This window comes from Syngnathus acus, chromosome 16 (genome assembly GCF_901709675.1).
Source record: "Syngnathus acus chromosome 16, fSynAcu1.2, whole genome shotgun sequence".
Lineage (NCBI taxonomy): Eukaryota > Metazoa > Chordata > Actinopteri > Syngnathiformes > Syngnathidae > Syngnathus > Syngnathus acus.
The window spans coordinates 3070135-3092002 of NC_051101.1; the positions used below are offsets into that span (position 1 = coordinate 3070135).

The following is a 21868-nucleotide window of genomic DNA, read 5'->3' on the forward strand; positions in this document are numbered from 1 at the left end:
CGCCACCGTGTAAACGATAAATACGGCAAAATGCTGCTGGGAAATTATTACTGTGGGGAAATAGTTGAATCATAAAAATTATTTATATCTGGCATGGTTCTCACAAGATGTGACAAAAATGCTTACACTATAGATACACTGGATATACACTTTCAAGTAAATTTATTAAAAAAAAAAAAAAGATTTTTTTTATCGTAAATATGCAATACCCGTTTTGCCTGGCACAATGGAAAAAGCTCTGCAGAGAAAATAATTTCCCTCTAATTAATATGCATACAGTATAGTGGAAATGTACGTCACAAGCTTACTGGCATGATGACTGTTTTAGTGTTTAACTCTAGAATTTAAAAAAATGTTTCAAAGACTCGTTTTCAGTTTCTAAAACTACTCTAATGAATCAAAATTGATAATGGTTTAAACATTACATTACAAACATGCCATTTTCTTCTCCTTTTAATCAAATCAGCAGACTGCAGTAGAAAACGTCTTGAAATGACAACATCATCTGATTAACTGATATCTAGTAGCCCATTTGAGATGATAAGCCTACCTTTTGTATCTTGAAAGTTATTCATTTCCATTCAATGTGAATGGACCATGAACCAATCAAAACCAAAGAGGTTAGTTTGCATAACAGTCGCGTCCCAACCTAAAAAATGACCATGTAAGCCCCTTCACTTCAACAGCGACTGACTGCATTTCCTTAGGGATGAGGACGAACTAAATAAGTTAGTTTCTAAATGCAGCGCTCAGGGCCACAGTTATTCAATTTATGATCCTGACAAATATAGCCTTGTACCGTTGCTCAACCATTCCAACAAAAATATGTCAACTCTCCTTGCGCATCAGATTCAATCCATCACAATCAAGGTTATTTCCAAGAATGTGTGCAGAACATTAACAAGGAATTCTCCTGTGCAAACAGTAAAATAATGAAATTAAAAACAGACACGTATAAAAATATGACAACAATGATAATAAAAACAATGGAAAACCCAAGATTTCAATCAAATGTATTCAAAACTATTTATGTGCTTCATGAGTCGTGTGCTTGGTATTTGCATCCTTCTAAATAAAACCAAAATGTGTGCACAAACAAACGCAATGGAATGACGAGTGACTTCATCCAAATTGGAAAAACAAGTCGTTTTGAATCACAAACAACTTTGTTATGAGGTTGTGCTCTCTCCTCTGTGATTTCCTAATCTATTTTTTAATAATTCCGAAATGGGTTTTTCCTTCTCATTCTCCTCCCCAATACCACTCTGGGGAATGCAGGAGTTATTTTCCAAGGCCTCGGTTCTCCCCTCCCCCTCCTGCTCCATTACCACCTTACCTGGCTGCGAAGTTGTGTGTGTGTGTGTTGAGCAGCCACTCCCCCAAGGAGGTGTACTTCCTGTCTTTGGTCAAAGAAGAATGGGGCAGGACAGCGCAGCCAGCGACTTGAGTACTTTTCTTCCTGGGAGTTTCATGCTGCGCAGCTAAGAGAAGCGAAAGAAGTGGACAAGAGCCTGCAAAAATATTTGTTTGATTTATGAGAAAGCAGTTCAGTGAGATCGGCTTCTAGAGTATAACAAGGCACAAGGGGGTTGAAGGAGGAGGGGACAAGATAAGTGTCAATCTGTTGAGACTTGTTTGGGAATTTGAAGAAGGAAGGAGGTGGGGAGAGCCAGAGAGAGGCAGCGAGAAAGTGGAGGAGAGTTCAGGCGTAAACATTTGGCTTTTTTTCCGCCACTCTTAGATAAGCAGCTTCATTTTGGAAATATGCTTGAGATTAAATAAGTCACCACGGACAAGGTGAAAGCAAAAAATGCAGACTTGTGTGTTGTGCAATCCCTATGCTTGAGAGCTGAGCAGGACCGGGGGGAGACCAGCTCTCCCCACGACTTCACATTCAGGTGAGTGTCTTGTGATTTCCACATATACACCACCGTGAGTCTTTTTCTATTCTGTCGTGACTTGCATGTTAAATGCCGTGCCTATGTGTAACCGGCCTTTTGGCCTCCTTTGGTATGCGGCGCTTTGCAGGTTTGTGCTGCATTCTTAGCAAACTGTACCAGGGTGCCACCTTTTCTTCTCTCTCTGCGGCCTGGGTGTTCCTTTCTGCTCTTTGGCAGACATGCATGAAGCTACTATGTATCATTCAGTTCTGTAACAGTGGAGATGTAAAACTGGCTGAAGCAAAACGTGTTGACGTCTTTATTTGTACTTCATTATATAAGATGTTACTTTGATTTGAATTCTTTTGTGACTTAACTGTGTGAAATGTCTTTAAGGTTCTCCAAATTATGGTACCATGGGGACCAAAAGGCCAAATTGCACCCTCTTTGACAATTCATCAAATATAAAGACGTGTGACCGCAGCCTTCAGCCAGGCGGAAGAATCTCCAGGGATCCAAGTCCAAGGCCAGCCATGACTGCCCAGGCAGAGTGGGAAAGCGGCCGAGACAAAGAGGGACGGCGGGATCGGGAAGGGGAGAAAATGAAAGACAAGCCCAGGTACAGAGATACAGAACCCCGTGAGAGATACTACGAGCGAGACCGAGGTCCAAAGACCAGGCCGAGGGAGGCTGGCCAAGAAAGGAGGCGAGACGATGAAAGGAAAAATGGGAGGCCGCTGTCAAATGTCGAGAGCGTCATTGGGCGGGAGATGGAATGGAGCATGGGGAAAGGTGACACATTTCCCAGGATGAGAAGAAGTCGCGAACGGGATGAAGGACGCGAGCAGAGGCGCCAAAGAGACAAGCCGAGAAGGACCGAGGCGGACGACTGGGAGCGCGAAAGAGATCGAACTCATCAGAGGGAGCGAGAAAGAGGCGAATGGCGAAACTATGAAAAATCCCGGCAACGATATCAAGAGTCCAACCCTCCTCCCAGAGAAAACAGGAAAGACATGGAGTCAAGAAGAAGAGAAAACGTGGGAGGCAAGGAGGCCAGGATGCCCTCACCGCACAGTCGGAGAGACAGGGGGATGTATCACGACAGCGAGAGGGCCTACAAGACAGCCAGAGGGAGGGGCACGAGGAGCGAGGGAGACAGCGATGACCGAGACAGAAGGCGGCAAAAAACGAGGGGCAGCAGAGAGCGGGAGGAGTTGACATATCAACACAGCAGAAGTGAGGGGGACAGCAAGGGCAGCTCAGCAAGGGAGCCGGACAGACACCGGCACAGAGACCGTGTCGGGACGGGGGAGGAGAGGGACAGACATAGGGAGGACGGTGGGAGAGTAGCGTGGGAGGGGGGGGGACAGTCCAGAGACAGGAGAGAGAAGGAGCACTACAGGGCGCACGGGCCGAGGAAGGAAAGGCAAAGACAGGAAAGAGAGGCTGACCCTAGGGGGGATGACACAACCCTCAGGGAGGCGGCCTCGAGGGCGCCGCCGAAATCTCAGAGTAGTGGTGAGTGGAGCAGCGATATGGACAATGACACGCGACGCAGGCGAGGCAGAGAAGAAGAGGGGGAGTCGGGGAAGGACAGCCAGCGGGACGACAGGAGGAGTGCAAAGAGAGAAGAGCAAAGGAGAAGTGAGATAGGCAAAAATGAGATGGAGCAGAGACGGATGTGGTTAGAACCAGCGAGGGGCAGGAACAGCCAACAGTCGTCTCTGGAGGATGACTTTGCAGACAGAGAGAAGCCCGGCGAGTGGAACGAGGGGAGGGAGGCACAGGCAGGACCAGTTGATAGTCGGAGACGGGAGGGGGTCAGCGTAGACGGGGAAGAGGAGGTCCCAGGGGAGTTAGATGGCAGCCATGGAGGTATGGGGCTAAGCTGGCAGAGGGATGCAGAGAGAGAGAGCAACAGCGAGGAGAGCGAAAGGGGAAGTGAGACAGGGTGGAGGCCAGATAGTGAGCGAATACACTCAGGAGAGGACGGCTTCGTGACCGTGTCGAGCGGCGGTGACGACGAGGACGAGCGAGAGGAGTTTCTGGACTGTCAGGACTTTTGGGGGGGGCGGGGTTTCGAGAGACACTCCTCCGACTCTCGGACGTGAGCCGCAGACGAGGGAGGAAAATGCTAATGAGGAAGAACCGGCTGGGAAGCCCAAATACGTCTTCTGCGTGATCGGGCAAACGTTAGAACGAGCGAAGACTGACAGGATGTCGCCGTCAGTTGCTGAGCAGGAGGAAGAAGCCGAAAGCCGCAACCTCCTTTCGGAAAGCAGCGATGATGTCAGCTGGCAACCTCCTGATGACCTACGCCCGTCACCGATGAGCAATGATGAGCATGTGATGAACAGCCAACGGGAGGCTGACGGGGACAACAACAGGTGTACAGAGGACAACCAAGAAACGCTTTCTCCGCAAGACATGAAAGCGAGGAAAGCGGAGCACCCGTACGCCGAAATTGGGCCTTTTAAAAGGGATTCACAGACTGAAAAACTCCTCATGAAGTGGAGGGAAAAGAGTAAAGAAATTGTAGAGAGGGAAGGACCGTCTCCTCCCCCGAGGAATCCTTACGCCGATGTCTACTCACAGCTGACGTTTGAGCAAATTCTGCCTGCCTTAGAAGGACTCAACGTTGAAGACATGAGCCCAGAAGAGAAAGAAGCCATTCGCATCCGAATGAGCGGCGCGTGGAGCATGTCAGAGGAGCCGAAGCGTCATTCACAAGCCCCTCACCTTAAGTGGGCCAAAAACGTGGTAAGGGAGATCCTGGGACACTCGGGCGAGGACCTGACAGAAGACCCCGGCTCGGGAGAGCGAGGACCCGCACGGACCGAGACGAGCCGAGCGGACGAGGTTGCGCAAGGGACTGCGGAAATGCACCTCAGGAAACCGAGAGAGGACGAGCCGCAGTCCGAACCCGAGCTGGAGCTGGAGGAGGATGTGGAGGGACTGAGAGGTATGGGGCAAGGCCAGGAAGACATGCATGCTCACCGGCTCTCGGCCATGCATGCTGACACATCCGCGTACACTCGCGCTGACACATTGGTTGACACACGAGGGAAGGAGGATCCAAACTCGGCCGTGGATATAGAATCTGAGCCTCAGCCCGAGCTGCGGTCAGAGAAGGTAGCCGTGAAAATGGCCGAGGAGACAGACAACGAGGTAAAGATGTCAGAGACTGAGAAAGAGGCGAGCAGACAGAAGGAAACGGAGATATATTTGAGCGTGAGCAACACGCTGTATAAGCCGAGCAGCTGCCCCATTCTCAATTATCCGTCTCAATTGGATCTCCTCCAACCCTCCACAGAGGGTAATGATGATGAGGTAGATGATGAAGAGGCAGAAGGCAAAAGGGAGGGGCAGGAGACAGGTTCGCTGCAGGATCAGGACTCATCAAGTGCAGAGTCAGAACCAGATGAGCTTAGCACAGACGGAGCAGACCCGGAAGCAAGGAAACGGGGAGGCGCCGCTCTGACGAGCACCTCCAGTTTCCGGGACTTGGGTTCCGAGGCCCGTTTGAGGAGACGGGGCATCCGTAAGACCACCGAAAGAAGAAACGAGGTGCTTGTAGAGGTGGAAGAGGAGGAAGGTGTTGCCGGCGATCGCAGAACTCGAATATTCACTACAACAGGTAACCAAAGAGGAGGCGGTCCCTGATTCTGATGGTTCTTAGCTCACCAATCAACTGCCTGTTTTCTTAAATGATCCAAAATAGGAGGTGCCCCCAAAAAATATCAAAAAATGACTTTGTAGTAGCTGTTCTGATGGAATCAGCCTGTTTTGAGGGGGGTACCTGTCGGTAAGAATGAAGTTGTTTTCTCAGAATCTGTCGCCCATTTAACTCATTCACTGCCATTGATGGCTAAAGACGTCTTAAAAGGGCTGGCAATGAATGGGTTAATATTTTTTGCCAAAGATGTTATATTTCAAATGAGTTTTTTGGGGCACCTTGTAGAATACTTGATTGTGCTCTCTCTTGTTTTGATCAATGCCTTGAAACCTCACATTTCCAGAATATTGCATCATTGCATGCCACTGTCACAAACCCACATCTGATGATGAAATCTCACAATTTGACTTCATCGGAAGACTCGTCTTTACTGTCAGTCTTACGCGATTGTGCGGCCCCACGCATCACAGGTAACGTTGTGGTTGGGTGGGTGGTGGGCGGAGTCAAGTGCAGGCAGTGAAGGAAACCAAGAGAAGTTGATTGAAGGAGTAGTACTCAGAAGTTGAACAGCTTCAATGTCACCAAAGTCCCTTGGACTAACTCGAGCATTTCATTTTTTAACTTCTTTAAGTCCCTCGGACTAACTCGAGCATTTAATCTTTGTACTTCTTTACCATTTTCACTGTGATACTTTGATGGGAACGTACAATGTTTTGACAACTGGAAACTTTCTTCTTCCAGACGAGGATGATCGCTGTAAAAGCTGGGGAGAGGTGGACCTGAGGTGAGTCCAAAAAGTCAACTTTAGAAAATACTTTTGTGATGCTCAACACTAAAGCGTAGTTTCAAATCCATGTATGTTGTTGTTATTTTTCTTGTTATAAACAAAACACTGGTGTTGTGTTTCTTCAGGAACGTTTTGGACACAATTGGGAGACGGAAAAGGAATTCAAAGTTTTTCAGTGAGTAACTCATTTCCCATCTATGGCACATGCAAAAGTACATAATGACCTAAGTGAATTGCTCTCCATTATGCAAAGATGAAGAAATAGAACTCTACAGTCAGAAAACATTCCACGCTTGTTTTGGGTGTTATTTTCCTAATAAATCTTAATCGAGTGTATTAGTTGGCTGGGCAACGTGCCTTCAGATGTGTATCTACAGACGGGAAAAGCGTGACGCATTGGCTCATTTCCCTTCAGCTTGTGTGATTCATCCGGGCAGAAACACTAGCTCACAACACCTCCGCCTCTTACCGCACGCAGCTCTGACCAAAATGATACAAATGAAAAGCAAAAAAATGTGTTTGGAGAAGCTAAAACAAAAGTCTGCCTGCTCTTGACTCACATAGAAGTGGAGTGTGTGTGTTGAGGCATTGTAGACTATATGTGTGTGTCCGCGAGCAACAGGCAGGTTTGCGCAAGCTTTCGTATCTACAACCTTGCGGGGAAAAAAACTGCTGCTACTAACTTTGCATTCCAGCGAATATGTGTAAATCAGACACAGACAGACATATCATAGTTCAATTTATTTTGAACCAAATGAAAAGTATTAGCGTACTAAAAATGCAAACTTGCCCTATTTGATCAAGTTTTGTCTAGTTTCTTGTCTTTAACTTCCTGTACTTCATTTTTTTTTTTTCTAACATCCTCTTCTTGCCCTCTTTTTCTCCTCACCATGAAAGATCGCGCTCAACTCTACCAGCAGTACAGCGAAGCGGCCCAGAACTCCGAAATCCTGCGCCAGTCTCGCTCCGATATCCTCTCGGTTGGCGAGGACAATTCGGCCTCTCCGGCCGCGTCGCCGCCTCCGGCCCGCCGACCTCTCCCGCCGCTGCCCCCGGTCCCGCACCCCCACTCCCTGTCCCATGCGGGCTCTGTCACCAGCGTGAGAAGTTTGCCTCTGCCCGAGCCCCACAGGAGCGAGGGCAGGCCCTCGTCGCCGCGCCTCTCCATCTCGCTCACGCAGTCGGCCACGCTGTGGCGAGAGCTGCCGGGAGTCAGGAATAGCAACGAGCTGGAGGACCTCACGGAAGACAAGAGGCGTCTTCAGGAGGTAAGGCAGCAGGACTGCTCTTTGTTACATGATCACTCTGTTTTGGGGCCTCATTTTATTTCTACAAATGGCTGTTTTGCTTTAAACAAAGCGTAACCAAAACGAATCATTCTGTGATTACCTCATAACTCAAGCTGCTACAAAATAGTACAAAAATACCAGAGTTTCCCCATCGTTCTCCAAGCAGCGATTGCGTAATCGTTCATTTGAAAAAAAGTCAGGTCCGCCTTTGCCAGTTAGCTTTTCAACAGAATTGACACTTCCACTTTTTTTCCAGTCAAGCCAAAAAGACATCATGGAGAACAGGCGGACGGGCATCAGTCACATTGTGTTCCTCTTTTTTTCATTTCAAGGTGCGATTTGAAGTGGTGACATCTGAGGCGTCCTACTGCCGCAGTCTGGACATCGTGGTGGAGCATTTTGTCAAGTCCAAACAGCTGGGGTCGCTACTGACCACCCAGGATCGCAACTGGCTCTTTTCCCGGCTAGCCGACGTCCGCGCCATCAGTCACAGGTCAGATGGGATGCGGCTTTGTAGCTTTAACAGTGGTGGGCAACATATGGCTCGTGGGTCACATACGACCCGCTCGCTGCTTTAATTCGTCCCGCCGAGCATTTACATTTTTAAGAGTCGCAAGCGGCGCAAATAACCACTTTTGATGTCTCACGTCTTAGTTTCTTGTCAAAGCTGGAGGAGCGGCTGGAGTCTGACATTATGCACTTTACCGTGTGTGACATCATCGCCCGCCACTGCCAGCGCTTCAAGATGGTTTACGTTCCCTACCTCACCAACCAGTCCTATCAGGACGCCACCTACCAGAGACTCATGTAAGAAACGATTCATCCTCTCAACTGCTTCATGTATTTTTCGACTGCTTCAATTTTTTTTTTCCAGGAATGAGAATCCAGGCTTTAAGCGCATCGTGGAGAAGTTGGAGAGGAGTCCTGTTTGTCAGAGACTCCCCCTTCGTTCCTTCCTCGTCCTTCCATTCCAAAGAATAACACGAATCAAACTGCTGGTCCAGGTGAATTTGTGCTCATTCCTAACAGAACTTCTTTCCCTGTCATCCTGGTGCCAAGTTGGATATATTTAAATTGTTGCAAAAAGACAAAGAAAAAGCAAAACATACATGCAAAATTGCTCTATGAGCTCGCAACAATTCAAAATCTACAGTGTGTGACTTTCGAGGCATATTTCTACCTCTAAATTTGATTACATTTTTTTAACAAACATTTTATTGTTCCCTCCGCAGAATATCGTGAAGAGAACAACTGCGGGCACCCCAGAAGCGACGCAGGCTATTAAAGCTTTGAGACTGTTAGAAAAGGTCAATTTTCATTCAGGCTTCCCGCTCTGTCTCCCTCTGCTGGTCATTATTTTTTATGCCGCTTGCCAGGTTATAACCATTAATTTTTTTTTTTTTGGTGCCCTCCAGCTGATCCAAGAGAGCAACGACAGCATCTCCCAAATGAAAAGCATCGAGTCGTTGGTGTGTCTCAGCGCCAAGGTGGACTTTGAGTGCAGGGTGCGTCAAACCTTTGGATTTTCTCTGTGGAAATTTAAAGTGGCGATCAATGCTGACAATATGATCTTGCTGGCAGACTCTTCCTCTCATCAGTCAGTCTCGGAGGTTGGTACGAGAGGGACTGGTCACCGAACTGATGGACTTCTCCCTAAAGGACACAGAGAGGAATATTTACATGCACCTCTTCAACGACTACCTGCTGGTTTCGCAACATAAAGAGTGAGTGAGTCGGCGTTTATTTATTTATTTTGACTCTGACTGGGTTGGCGACTTGCAACAACATCCCGTTCTTCACGCATCTGCCCCATCTTTTTATCTTTGAGTCAAATCACTCTGACGTTCAAATTATTCACGTCAATCAAGATATCTAATTATCACTTTCCCATATCCAGGGGGGGGCGATTTACGGTGATCGACCACGCTCCCGTGGAGGAGCTGCGAGTGGAGAACTGCCGTGTCAAACTTCATTCCCTGCAGAAGAACCTTTTCAGGCTCCACATGTCCAGCAAGTCGCTGCTGCTAAGGACCGACACACAGTAAGAGGCGGTGTAAAGTCACAAAAGGCTGAGGAAATATGCAATCATTTTTTTTGCCTTTTGTTTCCTTCAGGAGTGATAAGCTACGCTGGATATCCGCCCTTTCACGTCCTCACCCTGAAGTGGATTTTTCTTCAGCTCAAGGTAAATGCCTCATTGCCTCATTAATCAACCATCCATATTATAAAATCTAACATGATTTTTCATTTCCTTTTAGATTTCCCACAGATGCAGTGTATCAGAGCGTTTGTGGCCCAGCAGCCGGATGAGTTGTCGTTAGAAAAAGCTGACATCATACTGGTGCACCAACAAAGCAGCGACCGTAAGACCATCTCAAACTTGTAATCCATTTGATTTCTTTTCCTCATGGCTTTCTATGGCTTTCCCCAGATTGGGTCGAGGGCACCAGACTGTCCGATCGGCATCGCGGATGGGTACCGGACTCGCATTTGGAATTGATCGGCAACACCAGGGTCCGACAGCGCAATCTGTCAGATGCCCTCAAGCTCACGACGGCCACGGCCGCGGTATGAGCGGGACAGAAAGCGACAGACTCATGCATCCGCTTGCCTTACATTTCCTCTTGGGATGATTTGGAGAGTCTCTGTTTCTGAATGTGGATTCCTGCCTTTTAATCAAAGACATTGGAGCAATGCAAGACCACAGTAGATGAGGCCTGGACTTGTGGACTCTATGATTTTTTTTTTTTTATCCTCATCACAAACTGTGTGTGGTTATAATATGTGTTTTCAAAAGCAGAAATATTTTCCCAAGAAATGTTATGAGGAAAATAATACATCTGTATATCTATTCGAGTGGCATAGATGAGTTAAGCGCGCATGTATTAATGCAACGCGAGCTCCTGCATGCAGGAGACCTTGACAGCGCTCAATGTAAAAAAAATGGCAACTTCTTAAATATACAGAACGTTTTAGGGACACAGTGAACATGTTTCAATAAATTCAAATTTCAATCACGCACGTGGGAACGCACTTACTGGAATGTTCATTTATATAAACACAGCTACAGAAATCAGCAGAGGTGACATTTGATAGCTGCACCTTTAGCTCTGGCAACAGCAATAATAAATTGTTTTAAAATAATTCGACCTTTTAAAAGTATACCGTTTATCTTCCAAATTTCCACCTGCATTGGAATAGTACCAGTGCAAGTTCCTTCACGTTGATCCCAAGGTATGCGGAACACGTCGAGCACGTATACGTTGGGGGCGTTTTTTTAAGATTGTCCCGAAAGCACCGATTGGCGGATTGTCACATCACTAGAGATTATTCACCAATGAAATCACAGCAAGTTATTTTGTAGTGCAATTCAAATGGTCTGGCATTACTGTCAGTCAACATTGCTATCCAATGATTGGTCAGAAATATTGTGGGCCGACCGTGTCACATTTGTTGTTTTCGAGGAACGGAAAACGTCAGACGACATCTTTACATTCGGTTGCACTCCCAAAAATGATCAAAAAAGTAATCAGAGCGATAAACATTTTTCTACAGTAGTTAATTATTTGACGCGATAGACAAGCAGGGTTTTTTGGACTTGCTCTGATATTGAGGATCGTATTTAAGCTGTCTTGAAGGTACGTAAACCAGAAACGAGGTATTGCTACATGGTCCTCAAAGCAACGTTAGCAGCTGCTTGATTCGTGTTAACATCACTACATTTTACAAATAGTACCACAATCTAGACAAATAGTGCTGAACTGACCGCTCGTCAGCCTCGATTAGGTTGTTTATGGGAATTCGGCTGTCAAATCAACCAAGTTCAACACTGATGTTGTGACGTCACGTGACGCGGCATTGTTGCTCAATCGCCATAGTTTTGTTTTTATTTTGCTCCATTTCGACCATGTGGAGGCCAATCGCCATAGTTTTGTTTTTATTTTGCTCCATTTCGACCATTTGACCAAACTTGGAGGCCAGAAACGAGATAAGTAGCTAAACCGCGTGGGGAGGAAAAAGACTATTCCGAGTCCGTTATCGTTGTTTACATTCTTTTGCCCCGCCCACGTCTGAAAATGACAACGTCATTGCCACCAGATGGCGAGTCAATACCAGCGCTCGGTACCGCTGGAGGTGAGGAGAGCGGAAGGAGAGCGCGTCCGGGCCAAGCATCCTGACAAGATACCGGTCAGCTTGATGACAAAAATCTCAATTTGCAGGTTAAAATAAGATGTTTGATTCATTGCTCCATTTTTTTCTTAACAGATCATTGTGGAGAGGGCCCAGAGGTCACGAGCTCCTGACCTGGATAAGAAGAAATACTTGGTGCCCTCAGATTTAACAGGTACATTTAACTCTACAGTATTTTGTAAACATGTACTGGAGGAACATAAATACAATGTTTCCCTTGAGGATTCCTTGCTTCACTGCACATTGTGCTCCTTCTGCTGATCTCACGTTGTTCGCTGCCGTCTCTCCCTGACAGTGGGCCAGTTGTGTTTCCTAATCCGGCAGCGCGTGTCATTGAGACCAGAGGAGGCGCTCTTCTTCTTTGTCAACAACTCCATGCCCCCCTCCAGCTCGCCTCTGTCTGCAGTCTACGAGGTAAGACCTCAACGGATAATATGAAAATAAATCCTTACCCCTCGTGTACTTCAACACAATCCTAAAAAAATTACAAGTGCACGGCTGTTGCGTTGCGTTCCAGGAGCACCACGAAGAAGACTTATTTCTCTACATAACCTACAGCAACGAGAGCGTCTACGGCGCCTGAAGGGGAACACGTTGCCGACGGGAAAGAGGGGTGACGGGAGCTGCCGTCATTAATATCACTACGCTGGTGTATGAATAATCACGCAGGCTAAAGTTGCAGTTTCATTTACGATTAAATGTTTACTTTTTTGATTCTTTACAAGGCTGATGAAAAAAAGTGATGGAAAAAGAAGTTGTCCCATGATCTCAACCGGCGCTCTCGTCCTCTCTTACTCGTGTATTTAATGAACATAGTTTTGTTTTTGTAAATGATGCAATCATGGATTTTTTTTGTGGCAAATAAAGACGAGAAAAGCATGATAATGAGCAGTTAATTTTAGCATATCGTGTCACTTAACACTTTTTGCGCAATGCTTCTTCCTCTACCCTGTCTTTGGTCTTACACTGTATAACCAAGATTTAGAGGAAGGTCATATGTAGAACTAAAGAGAATCTTAACAAGGGGAAGTAGTCAGTCTTCAACAAACAGCTGAAGATCGGACACATCTGAGAGTTTTCGTCCCCCCCGCTTGCACATCCTCAAGGTGAGAACTTCATCTCTTATCAACTAGTCAGTCCCATATTATTCAGTACTTTTCCAGGGAAAGAGAAAGTTTGCCGGAGAGAAGAAAGGAATCATGGAGATGCAGGAGAAAGCCGACAAGAAAAAGCAACGTAAAGAAAAGGCAGCGTTGGTGGAAGGTGAAGGTGCGAACCTGTACTCGCTTGCCGCGGTACCACCAAGTAAGTCTGAACAAAAAAATACTAAGGACTCACATACACCCTTTGCCTTATTAGTTTCTAATTTTGGGCTTACAAATTCCATGTAGTTTCTGTTTAAAAGTATTCTCATTATTTTGCTTTAGCCGGAGAGGAAGTAGAACCGCACGACTACACAGGATTGAAAAAGCCATCCGAGGATATCTACGCAGCCATTTCAGAACCAAGTATGAAACTGCTTTTAATGTGTTTGTTAAATACATCCGCACCCAAAAAAAAAAAAGCTTTAGAGTGCGTGAGAACATTTTAGGGTCTGTCTCCATCACACCATTTCTGGGGATGATGAATGCAATTAGAAGAAACGGATGCAAGATTTCTTTGAAAAAGGCTGCTGGTATTTAAGATAATCGATTCAAAAGCAGAAGTTGTGGCATTTTATTGAGTGGGCAAATTATGACTGACTTTGTACCTTGTAATATCTACATTATATATATATATATATACCATTAATTGTAAAACTAATAATTACAAATACCATTCTTCATTCTAATTATTTGCATTTACTCGAAGTTTCCATGTAGCTTTGTTTTTTGCAAAACAACTTTCCTTTCAAGCTTGATACAATAGAATCAATTAATTAGAAAACTAATAATTAGAAATACCATTCTTCATTCTAATTATTTGCATTTACTTGAACTTTTCATGTAGCTTTTTTTTTTTTGCAAAACAGCTTTCCTTTCAAGCTTGATACAATAAAACCAAGTCTACTAGCCACAAAATCAGAAGAGGAAGGAAGGCTGGAAAGGTTTCGCTTTCTTGGAATATGCGAGCAAGATCTCCTACTCATCTTTTTCTCTTTCCCTATCGTCAGCTGACCAGCCCCGAGGTGCCGTGAGGCCTTATCGGCTTGCGTGTTTGATCCTGACTGTGCTGTGCTGTCTGCTGCTGCTGGTTGTGATTGTCATCTTAGTGAAAAGTGAGGAGAATAATCCAACTCCATTTTGACACATCCTGACACTTTGAGTTAAACGGGCTCCGATCTGTTCCGCTTCGTATGTCAGTAGACATTTGACAGTCTGTTCTGCTGCCGGGGCCTTGATGCTAATACGTTCTCCCCTCAACCTTTCGTCCCAATTTCTAGCAAAAATCGATGCCTGCCCTGAGGATCTTGGGAGCTGGCGTCCGCCAACGTGCAGGGCGGACATGTGCAGGACTTTCAAGTCGCGAAATCAAGACCAATGTGGGTGGACGTTTGAGCATTCTCAAGTCTAGCTCAAAGTCCATCGTTGATGATGTACTTTGTGTGTACTCTGCCTTAGGTTACTGCTGCAACCAGTGCCCCTTCGGGTGGTTTAGGCTGGACCAGACTTGTTTCTTTGCGTCCACGTTCAGGCTGAACTGGGAGGAGAGCCAGAAGAATTGCTCCGGGGAAGGAGGATCTCTGGCCGTCGTCAGCAGCCAGAAATTCCAGGTGGTTGCCGCGACGATTACCGTGCTCTCCAGGCACCACAAACTGATTTGCACATTGTGGTTGGAATGACGATGTCGGCTTCCGATTCCAGACCTTTCTGACTGAAAGAGCGGACAATTTGAAATACTGGATCGGTCTGCGGCGCAACGGCGATAAGTGGACCTGGGTGGACAACAGCACGCTGCGACAGAGGTGAGCAGATGAAAGTCAGTTTGGATCGGCCAGATTATCTTTTTAAAGGGTCATTTATCTGGGAATGTTGGATACCACTTTGTTTTCAGAACGATACCAGTATATGCACTCTATGAGTACACAGGCCCCAATACCTCCAGTTAAATTTTATTGAACACAATGACAAAATTGTTGATGAGATTAAACCCATATAGTCAATTCGTCAGAATTCCGACTTTATTCTCAGAATTGTGACTTTAGAGTGAGAATTCCCACTTTCTGACTTTAACGTACATTTGAGAGTCAAAAACCGTTGCCGTCCTGTCAACTCCTGCCATGTTCAAGTTGACCGCGGCTTTAACATGATTCCCAGAACATAACAATGTATGAGAGTCCCTCTAGTGGCATGAAGGTAAATTACATAAACGCAAAACTACACCACAGTGATCCCTCGCTACTTCGCGTTTCGTTTATCGCGGCTTCACTACATCGCGGATTTTTTTTTCAAAATTAAAAAAACATTTAAAAGTCAAAATAAAACTTCTAAATTGAGGAAACATGTGTCTAACCTTTTGGACAATGTAGTATTGCTCCAAATGTTCGTTTACATTCCTTTAGAATTCCGTTTTTGCGTGTTAGCACGATCGCGAATTAGCATATTTCCGCTAACTCGTTAGCCTGCCCAGTACTTCTTGTTGGTGACTGTACTTCGCGGATTTCACTTATCGCGGGTGGTTTTTGGAACCGATTATCCACGATAAACGAAGGATTACTGTATACGTAAGGTAAGATAGCAAGTTTTCAAGCTAGTGCGCAAGATGGATAGATGCATGATAAAAGGTTGATGATTTTCGTTGTGATTTGTAGCTACTGGACAGACAGTCAGACAACGGGAGATTGTGCGTTTCTGAGCAGCAGCTATCCTGCCGAGAAGAACTGGATGAAGTCCCCCTGCAACTCGCACTCGTACTACATCTGTCAGATGCAGCTCTGAACTGCAGTGAGTCCGTGAACATCATTCCCAGCCTGCCAATGAAACTTTTTAAATGATAGCACTGTCTATGTTTGTGCGTTTGCATTCATGTGCTAAATTTAGAATAACAACTCCACAGTATTATGTATCGCTATAGATAGATCGATTTTTAATTTACCTTAAATATTAGACATAGCTTTGCATTTCGTAGCTTCAATAGAAATTTGTCACATGAATATGATTGTGTAGCACGTTGTTTCCTCCTTGCATATATTCCTGCCATATATTGCTATAAAAATACTTTTCTACTGTGTAATACAGCAGGAAAAAGGGCACTTTTTGACTCTAAAGACTAAAAGATAGAAAGTGACATGATTTACTGGCTTAGACTAGACAAACTGAATGTCTTGCTCGTCCTCGGGCTCCTCCAGCTCCCCGTTGCCGCCCAAAGCGCTCTGACGAATCAGCTGCCAGCCCGTCAGAGATCTCGTGTTTCTCGGTGTAACTTTGACGTTACCTTTTCGAGCCTTTTCGGTTCCCTCCTGTTCCTCCTTTTCATCCTCGCGGGCAAACACTTTAATGTATCGCCGCATCTTCTGCATCAATGGGTCGTTCCTGTCCTCAACTCTGCAAAGCGAGTCGTCGATTCGAACGTTTAGCATTCAAAATGAGGAATTTCCATAATGACGAACGTACGCGCATTACCGGAGGTACCAGCGCTCGGTCAGGCCGTAGCTGAGCCCGCACACTCCGAGTCGAGGCCAGAGGCAGCGGGGCAGCCTCCTCTCCAGCATCAACGTGGTGGCCACCACCTGCACAACAGTCACCATGACAACACATCACATCCATGTAACAAATTAATGTTCTGTGCTGATCTGCACGTTGATCGCAACGCTTACCTGAGTCCTCCAGAGCTCATCTCTCTCCTGGGCCACCCGCCAGTGAGTGTCACTCATCATGGCGATAAGCAGGTTAAGCAAGAGGATGTAGGACACCACGGAGAAGGCGCAGTGCAGCACGTGGACGATAGGGGGCGTAATGAAGGTGTGGTCCACTGGCAGGTCAATGAGGCCCACGCTGAGCTCAAACTGGGAGAAGAGCGTGATGGGGAAGGAGCGATATGTGGGGAGGGAGTCCGGATCCTGAGTCATGTACACCACCCACAGGGCTGAGGAGTCAAAACCAGGGTCAAGTCTCTTGCATTTAGAGTATCTTACAAATGTACATTTGTAGGACTATTTCATCACTTTGTACTTTTTTTCCCACATTGATACTTGATACTTTGTTTGACACAGATATACTCACAAGTTGAAAAACCAAGAAGTACAATCATGCTCAGCCACATGAACTTGGTCAGGTCTCCAAATATAATCTAGGAGGAAACGAGGCGAAGATCGTGACCGCAAAACGTCAACACAGCTGTGCAGTATGACTTGAAAAAGTCACTTGCATGGAGATCTTTTTGGTTGTACCTTCTGGATCATGATGACGTACGGGCCGAGCATTTCAAAGCCGCGTGCGAAGAACATTACGTTGCTCCAGCCCAGCACCAAACACACAGCCATGACCTCGGCCTCGCGCTGCACACCGCACGCTCGGAACACGATCAGCAGCACCACCAGGCATGCGTAGCTGACACTGCAACAACACCAACAACATTTTGAGTGAATTTGAATCCGCTCGGCATTCGTGGCTATTTCACGATCGTACAGGATAACGTGGAAGGGCCCGCCCAGTGCCGTTTGACCAAAATAGCGCTTCGCTCCCACCCTCAGGATGTCCGGGATCTGAAAAGGATGGACAGCAAAGGTGTCAATGCGCGTTTGTAATAAACAGCAGGGAAAATAAAAAGTCTACACACCCCTGTTTAAATGCTAGGTGACATAATATCTTTTCAAACATCTGTTCAACTCCATTACATTTTTAAGAATATCTTTCTGAGAGAGAAAGTAAAAACAAACAACTGAGATCATGTGGTTGCAAAAGTGTGCACACCCTTTAATAACTGGGCATGTGGCTGTTTTTAAATTGAGGAATCACATGTGTAGCCTTTTTATATCCTTCGTAAGGACATACTTCCAGCAATAAGATGACCAAAGCTCCCAGGACACTGATGATCTCGCCTACCAGTCGCAGCTTGTCCGTGTATGTCACATAACTCTCCTGAGAGATGAAGGAAGAATTACAGTCAATTCAGTCAGGCTAGAAAATAAATGTACTCATGTTCATGGTGTGTATTTTCGGCCGTCAACGCACACGAAGCGTTTTCTGAATTCGGATGGTTTTGTCCAGTTCTGATAACGTGTAGTTCTCAGGAATGTCCTTTAGGGGGCGATATGTGCAACACAATGTGAATATTCCAATGTAGAGCAGGTAGAAAACCATCAGGAGTCTGCAAAAATGACATTCAGGAAAAAAAAATACAAGTGTGAAGCAACACTAAATAAGTTTGCAGTTGGTTACATGTTAAAGTTTACCTGAAGTAATGCTTTCCATACAGGTTCCACTTGAGGCTGACCAGCTGCCTCACAGGGGTCAACTCCAGTATTCTCCTGGCCTGGACACCAAAATGATGAAACATACTATCCAGTCTTCCATTTTGACATGCTAATCACTAATTAAAATTTTTAACCTATAATAATAATGAATATATAATAATGAATATATAATAATGAACACTGCACTGCACCTCTCTCTGTGGGCTTCCCACAATGAGCTCCAGCACTGACATGTTGTCGGCCCATGAGTCGATCTCACTTAGATCGTAGAGGTGAGAGGTCAAAGGTCCCAGACCCCACTGGACCAAACGCCTTTTGTTCACCAGGTGCTGAAAAGCCTGATGAAGAATGAAGGGGAGTGAAACGATGCACTTCACCTTTATACAAAACAGCACAAGTGGCAAAACTAAGATCATAGCTAGCTTGCAAGCGAGCTAGCGAGACAAAAGGACAGATGGACAGGCAGATAGCTAGCTAGTTAGGAAATTAGCAAGTGAATTACCAAATTAGCTTTCTAGCTAATAAGCTAAATAGAAAGATAATGTAGATGCTAAACTAGCTAATTCTAACCTTTGACAAAATAAGAAGTAGAAAGTACAGATATGTTTTCCAATGTGGAAAAACAGTAAACATTCGACGAAGTTAATTGTAATGTCTTTGGTGACTCACAACGGTGTTTCCTTCTTTGGCCGCCAGTTTGAAAGGCGTAAGTCCTCGAGAATTGGGCACCATGTCAAGCGGTACCGACTGGTCCAGTTCTGCATCACGGGCCATTATTAGGTCAATAGCTTGGCATGCAATCGTCTTGTTGGGCTGCAGGACTAATACGTGAAGCACGGTGTTACCTTTTGAAGGGGGGAAACAAAAGATACGAGACAATCGAGTTGAAGGCGAGAAGCAGCGTCGCCTACATAGGTCGTGATGAAGCTCATGATGAAACGTAGTGATCATGCTGAGTTTTTGTTTTCATCTACCGCGATAGTCTTGGACTCTGGTGCTGGCCCCTGCGTCGATGATCATGTTGATGATGTCTTCATTGCCTGTGCATGCAGCAAAACAAAGAATGTGCTCGCCTGTGAACATCGGGACAAGGGCATTGTTAGACTCTTATTTATGAATTATTCTACTTTTACAAAAAATGATATGTTTCCTACCGTAGTAAAGAAGTCCTCCGATCCTCTTTCTGAAGTAGAGGCCTGTGACTCTGGGGGTGGCTGCGTCCGCCCCACGACTCACCAGGTGATGGACCAGGTCCAAGTTTTGATTCACTACAGCAATGTGGAGAGGAGTGACACCTGGAAACATATTTGGTCGCTAAAGTGGATAGTCAAGCTGAGGAATCACATATATTACCGTTTTTTCCGCATTATAAGGCGCACCTAAAAACCTCCAATTTTCTCAAAAGCCGACAGTGCGCCTTATAATCAGGTGCGCCTTATATATGGACCAATATCGAGCCACTACAGCAGGCGTGTCCAAAGTCCGGCCCGCGGGCCAAATGCATATATCTTATATATGGACAAAGTTTTAAAATGGGCCATTCATTGAAGGTGCGCCTTATAATTCGGTGCACCTTATATATAGACGTTTTAAAATGGGCCATTCATTGAAGGTATGCCTTATAATCCAGTGCGCCTTATAGTGCGGAAAATACGGTAAGATAAAATGACTTAGTAAAGAGAAAAAAAATTATGATTATTACAACATTTGTATGGTATCTACAAATATATACAATACAATATCTTGACCTTGGAAGAGGTCGGAGGTCATGGGCTCATTGATGAGTTCCGGGGCGCCGTCCATCAGAGCCACGGCCACGTCCAGGTTGTCGTTCATGGCGGCCACATGGAGCGCCGTTTCGCCCAGAGCGCCTGAAGTACAAACTTGGGGTTAAATGACGGACGGACAGATGGACGGACGGACGGACAGGTGTACCTCTCTCAAAGATGTTGGTGGACGAACAGCCGAGCAGCTTCTTGATGCAGCCGGCGCTGTTCCTCTTTGCCGCGTAGAAGAGAGGAATGTCAGTCATGCTGAAAGACATTTGCACATTACGCCTCGCACATGAGTTTCTCATTGAATATCAAAAAAAAAAAAAAAAAAAAAAAAAAAAGGCTAAAAATAATCAACATAGATTATTACAATATAGCAGATTATTCTTTTATTGTATTTTGTTGGCAAAAAAAGGTGTTGTAAAAAAATTCTAGTTTTAAGCATTTTGCTACTTTCAAACAGGGGTGTGGAGACTTTTAAAATCTGTGGTGATTGACAAACTTATTTATAGGATGAAACAGACTTCTCACCACTTGGTGTGCATCAGAAATGTCTCATCCAGCATCTCGTTCCATCCTTTCTTGTTCTGAAGGCGAAACTTGAGTTGACTCCACCAGTGGTTGAGCTCGCTGGGAGCCGATCTGGCCAACGCAGGAGACATACTCGTCCAAAGGTTGAGGTGCACAAAGTCCCAGAATGTCCAGTGAGCTTCGTTTTATATGACCCCGTCACGAGGGAGGAGTCGCCTGCAAGAGAGCCGCAGGTGAGGCAGCAAGAGAAGCGACACACCGTATCGACCTCGAGTCGGAACTCACTGGAAATGAGCGCTTAGCTAAAGAAGTCCTTCAAAGACATCCAAGAAGTGGTTTTAAGTTTTTAAAAGCTGGTCTGCATTCCGGCAGCCTGCACGGAAACCCGCATGGCCACCATGGCAAATCCTGCAACATCAGGATGGGTTTCAAGTGCAGCTTTTTGAGAAAAACCAGTTTGGAATTTGCAAGCGTTTCAATCAGATATGATGCAAGGAACAACTCGCCTCAATTTGAAGCCTTAACATTAGTCATGTTTGACAATGACATGTACACATTGACTCATAGTCAGCATGAAAACCAATTACTTTGTTTTGAAAAGCATGAAATTAAAGGTGAATCGCGACACCATCAATGTTTTGGAAAATTAGATATAAATAAATACATACATAAATAAATAAACAAGAAATAAATAAACAAGAAATAAATAACAAGAAATACAATTGCACTAAATGAATAAATAAATAAATGAATAAATAAATAAATTACAAGCACTTCCTCAGAAGACAATACTAGCAATAAGGCTTCCTGTCATACGTGACATAACGTCTCATTGGTGCTCTCCAGCGAGTTTGCGTAAGCAGTCTTGCTATCGCCGCAAATCGCTTGTCACGTCCTCCTGGTGGTGCCACCATGCCAGACAGCCGAGTCTTGTCCGACCCATGCTGAGGCCAGCAGATCTCCCGCTGTGATTCGGTTCCAAAAATGCTGACCTCCACAAAGATCAATGACTCCACCGTGAAAGTCATCCTGGGTTGTCAATGTCAAGGGCTGTCAATGCGGAAACAAAAACAAATCCTCTACTGTCATTCAGTCATGTCTGCTATTCATTTGTCTCGAGTAATGAGGGGCGGAACAATCCAATCATCGATAACGATTCTGATGTTGGTATTGATCGATGTCAGCGTCATGAGTTTCTTTTACTCTCCTGTATAAACTGCTAACATAAACCTTGATCCAATACATTTACATCACAGAATTTAGTTATTAAAGTGAAAAAAATGATCAGGCTTTATTTTTAAATGTCCACGTATCTATATTTACCACGAATGGTCAATGGGAACGGTGA

General features: G+C 45.4%; 4 protein-coding genes and 1 long non-coding RNA gene across 9 annotated transcripts; 3 read left to right on the plus strand and 2 right to left on the minus strand.

The window, feature by feature from the left end:
• The first annotated feature begins 1389 nt into the window (after positions 1–1389).
• On the plus strand, positions 1390–10653 carry arhgef5 (Rho guanine nucleotide exchange factor (GEF) 5). Of its 2 annotated transcripts, none has more exons than XM_037273169.1 (15): positions 1390–1898; positions 2277–5517; positions 6298–6340; positions 6469–6518; positions 7241–7611; positions 7965–8125; positions 8287–8439; positions 8507–8636; positions 8865–8939; positions 9048–9137; positions 9214–9356; positions 9530–9673; positions 9747–9817; positions 9891–9995; positions 10064–10653. In XM_037273169.1, the coding sequence occupies exons 2-15, from the start codon at positions 4098–4100 to the stop codon at positions 10204–10206; spliced, it is 3099 nt and encodes a 1032-aa protein (XP_037129064.1). In that variant the 5' UTR covers positions 1390–1898; positions 2277–4097; the 3' UTR covers positions 10207–10653. The 2 variants fall into 2 exon arrangements, with proteins under 2 accessions (XP_037129064.1, XP_037129065.1); XM_037273170.1 differs by having other exon boundaries at positions 1391–1898; positions 2277–4842.
• Positions 8493–9268, minus strand: LOC119135692. Its single transcript, XR_005100596.1, has 2 exons — positions 9149–9268; positions 8493–8680 (listed from the first exon to the last, which is right to left on the minus strand). It is a non-coding gene; the product is annotated as an uncharacterized LOC119135692 (long non-coding RNA).
• Positions 10654–11055: 402 nt separating the features above from the next.
• On the plus strand, positions 11056–12702 carry zgc:92606 (uncharacterized protein LOC100000242 homolog). The gene is made up of 5 exons (XM_037273456.1): positions 11056–11270; positions 11731–11820; positions 11899–11977; positions 12119–12237; positions 12341–12702. Exons 2-5 carry the CDS (start codon positions 11731–11733, stop codon positions 12404–12406), a joined length of 354 nt encoding a protein of 117 aa, XP_037129351.1. The 5' UTR covers positions 11056–11270; the 3' UTR covers positions 12407–12702.
• Positions 12703–12799: 97 nt separating this feature from the next.
• On the plus strand, positions 12800–16035 carry si:dkey-26c10.5 (uncharacterized protein LOC563797 homolog). 3 transcript variants are annotated; one of them, XM_037273395.1, is made up of 8 exons: positions 12800–12920; positions 12981–13128; positions 13251–13331; positions 13976–14080; positions 14246–14344; positions 14424–14575; positions 14667–14767; positions 15614–16035. In XM_037273395.1, the coding sequence occupies exons 2-8, from the start codon at positions 13023–13025 to the stop codon at positions 15738–15740; spliced, it is 771 nt and encodes a 256-aa protein (XP_037129290.1). In that variant the 5' UTR covers positions 12800–12920; positions 12981–13022; the 3' UTR covers positions 15741–16035. The 3 variants fall into 3 exon arrangements, with proteins under 3 accessions (XP_037129290.1, XP_037129291.1, XP_037129289.1); XM_037273396.1 differs by having other exon boundaries at positions 12811–12920; positions 12970–13128; XM_037273394.1 differs by having other exon boundaries at positions 12836–13128.
• trpv6 (transient receptor potential cation channel, subfamily V, member 6) lies at positions 15866–20863 on the minus strand. Of its 2 annotated transcripts, XM_037273222.1 has the most exons (17): positions 20806–20863; positions 20521–20736; positions 20153–20250; positions 19966–20088; positions 19372–19512; positions 19192–19290; positions 18887–19062; positions 18409–18555; positions 18197–18276; positions 17976–18111; positions 17796–17882; positions 17430–17506; positions 17192–17357; positions 17025–17091; positions 16619–16887; positions 16425–16531; positions 15866–16346 (listed from the first exon to the last, which is right to left on the minus strand). In XM_037273222.1, exons 2-17 carry the CDS (start codon positions 20649–20651, stop codon positions 16109–16111), a joined length of 2142 nt encoding a protein of 713 aa, XP_037129117.1. In that variant the 5' UTR covers positions 20652–20736; positions 20806–20863; the 3' UTR covers positions 15866–16108. The 2 variants fall into 2 exon arrangements, with proteins under 2 accessions (XP_037129117.1, XP_037129116.1); XM_037273221.1 differs by having other exon boundaries at positions 20521–20813.
• Between the last annotated feature and the right edge of the window lie 1005 nt (positions 20864–21868).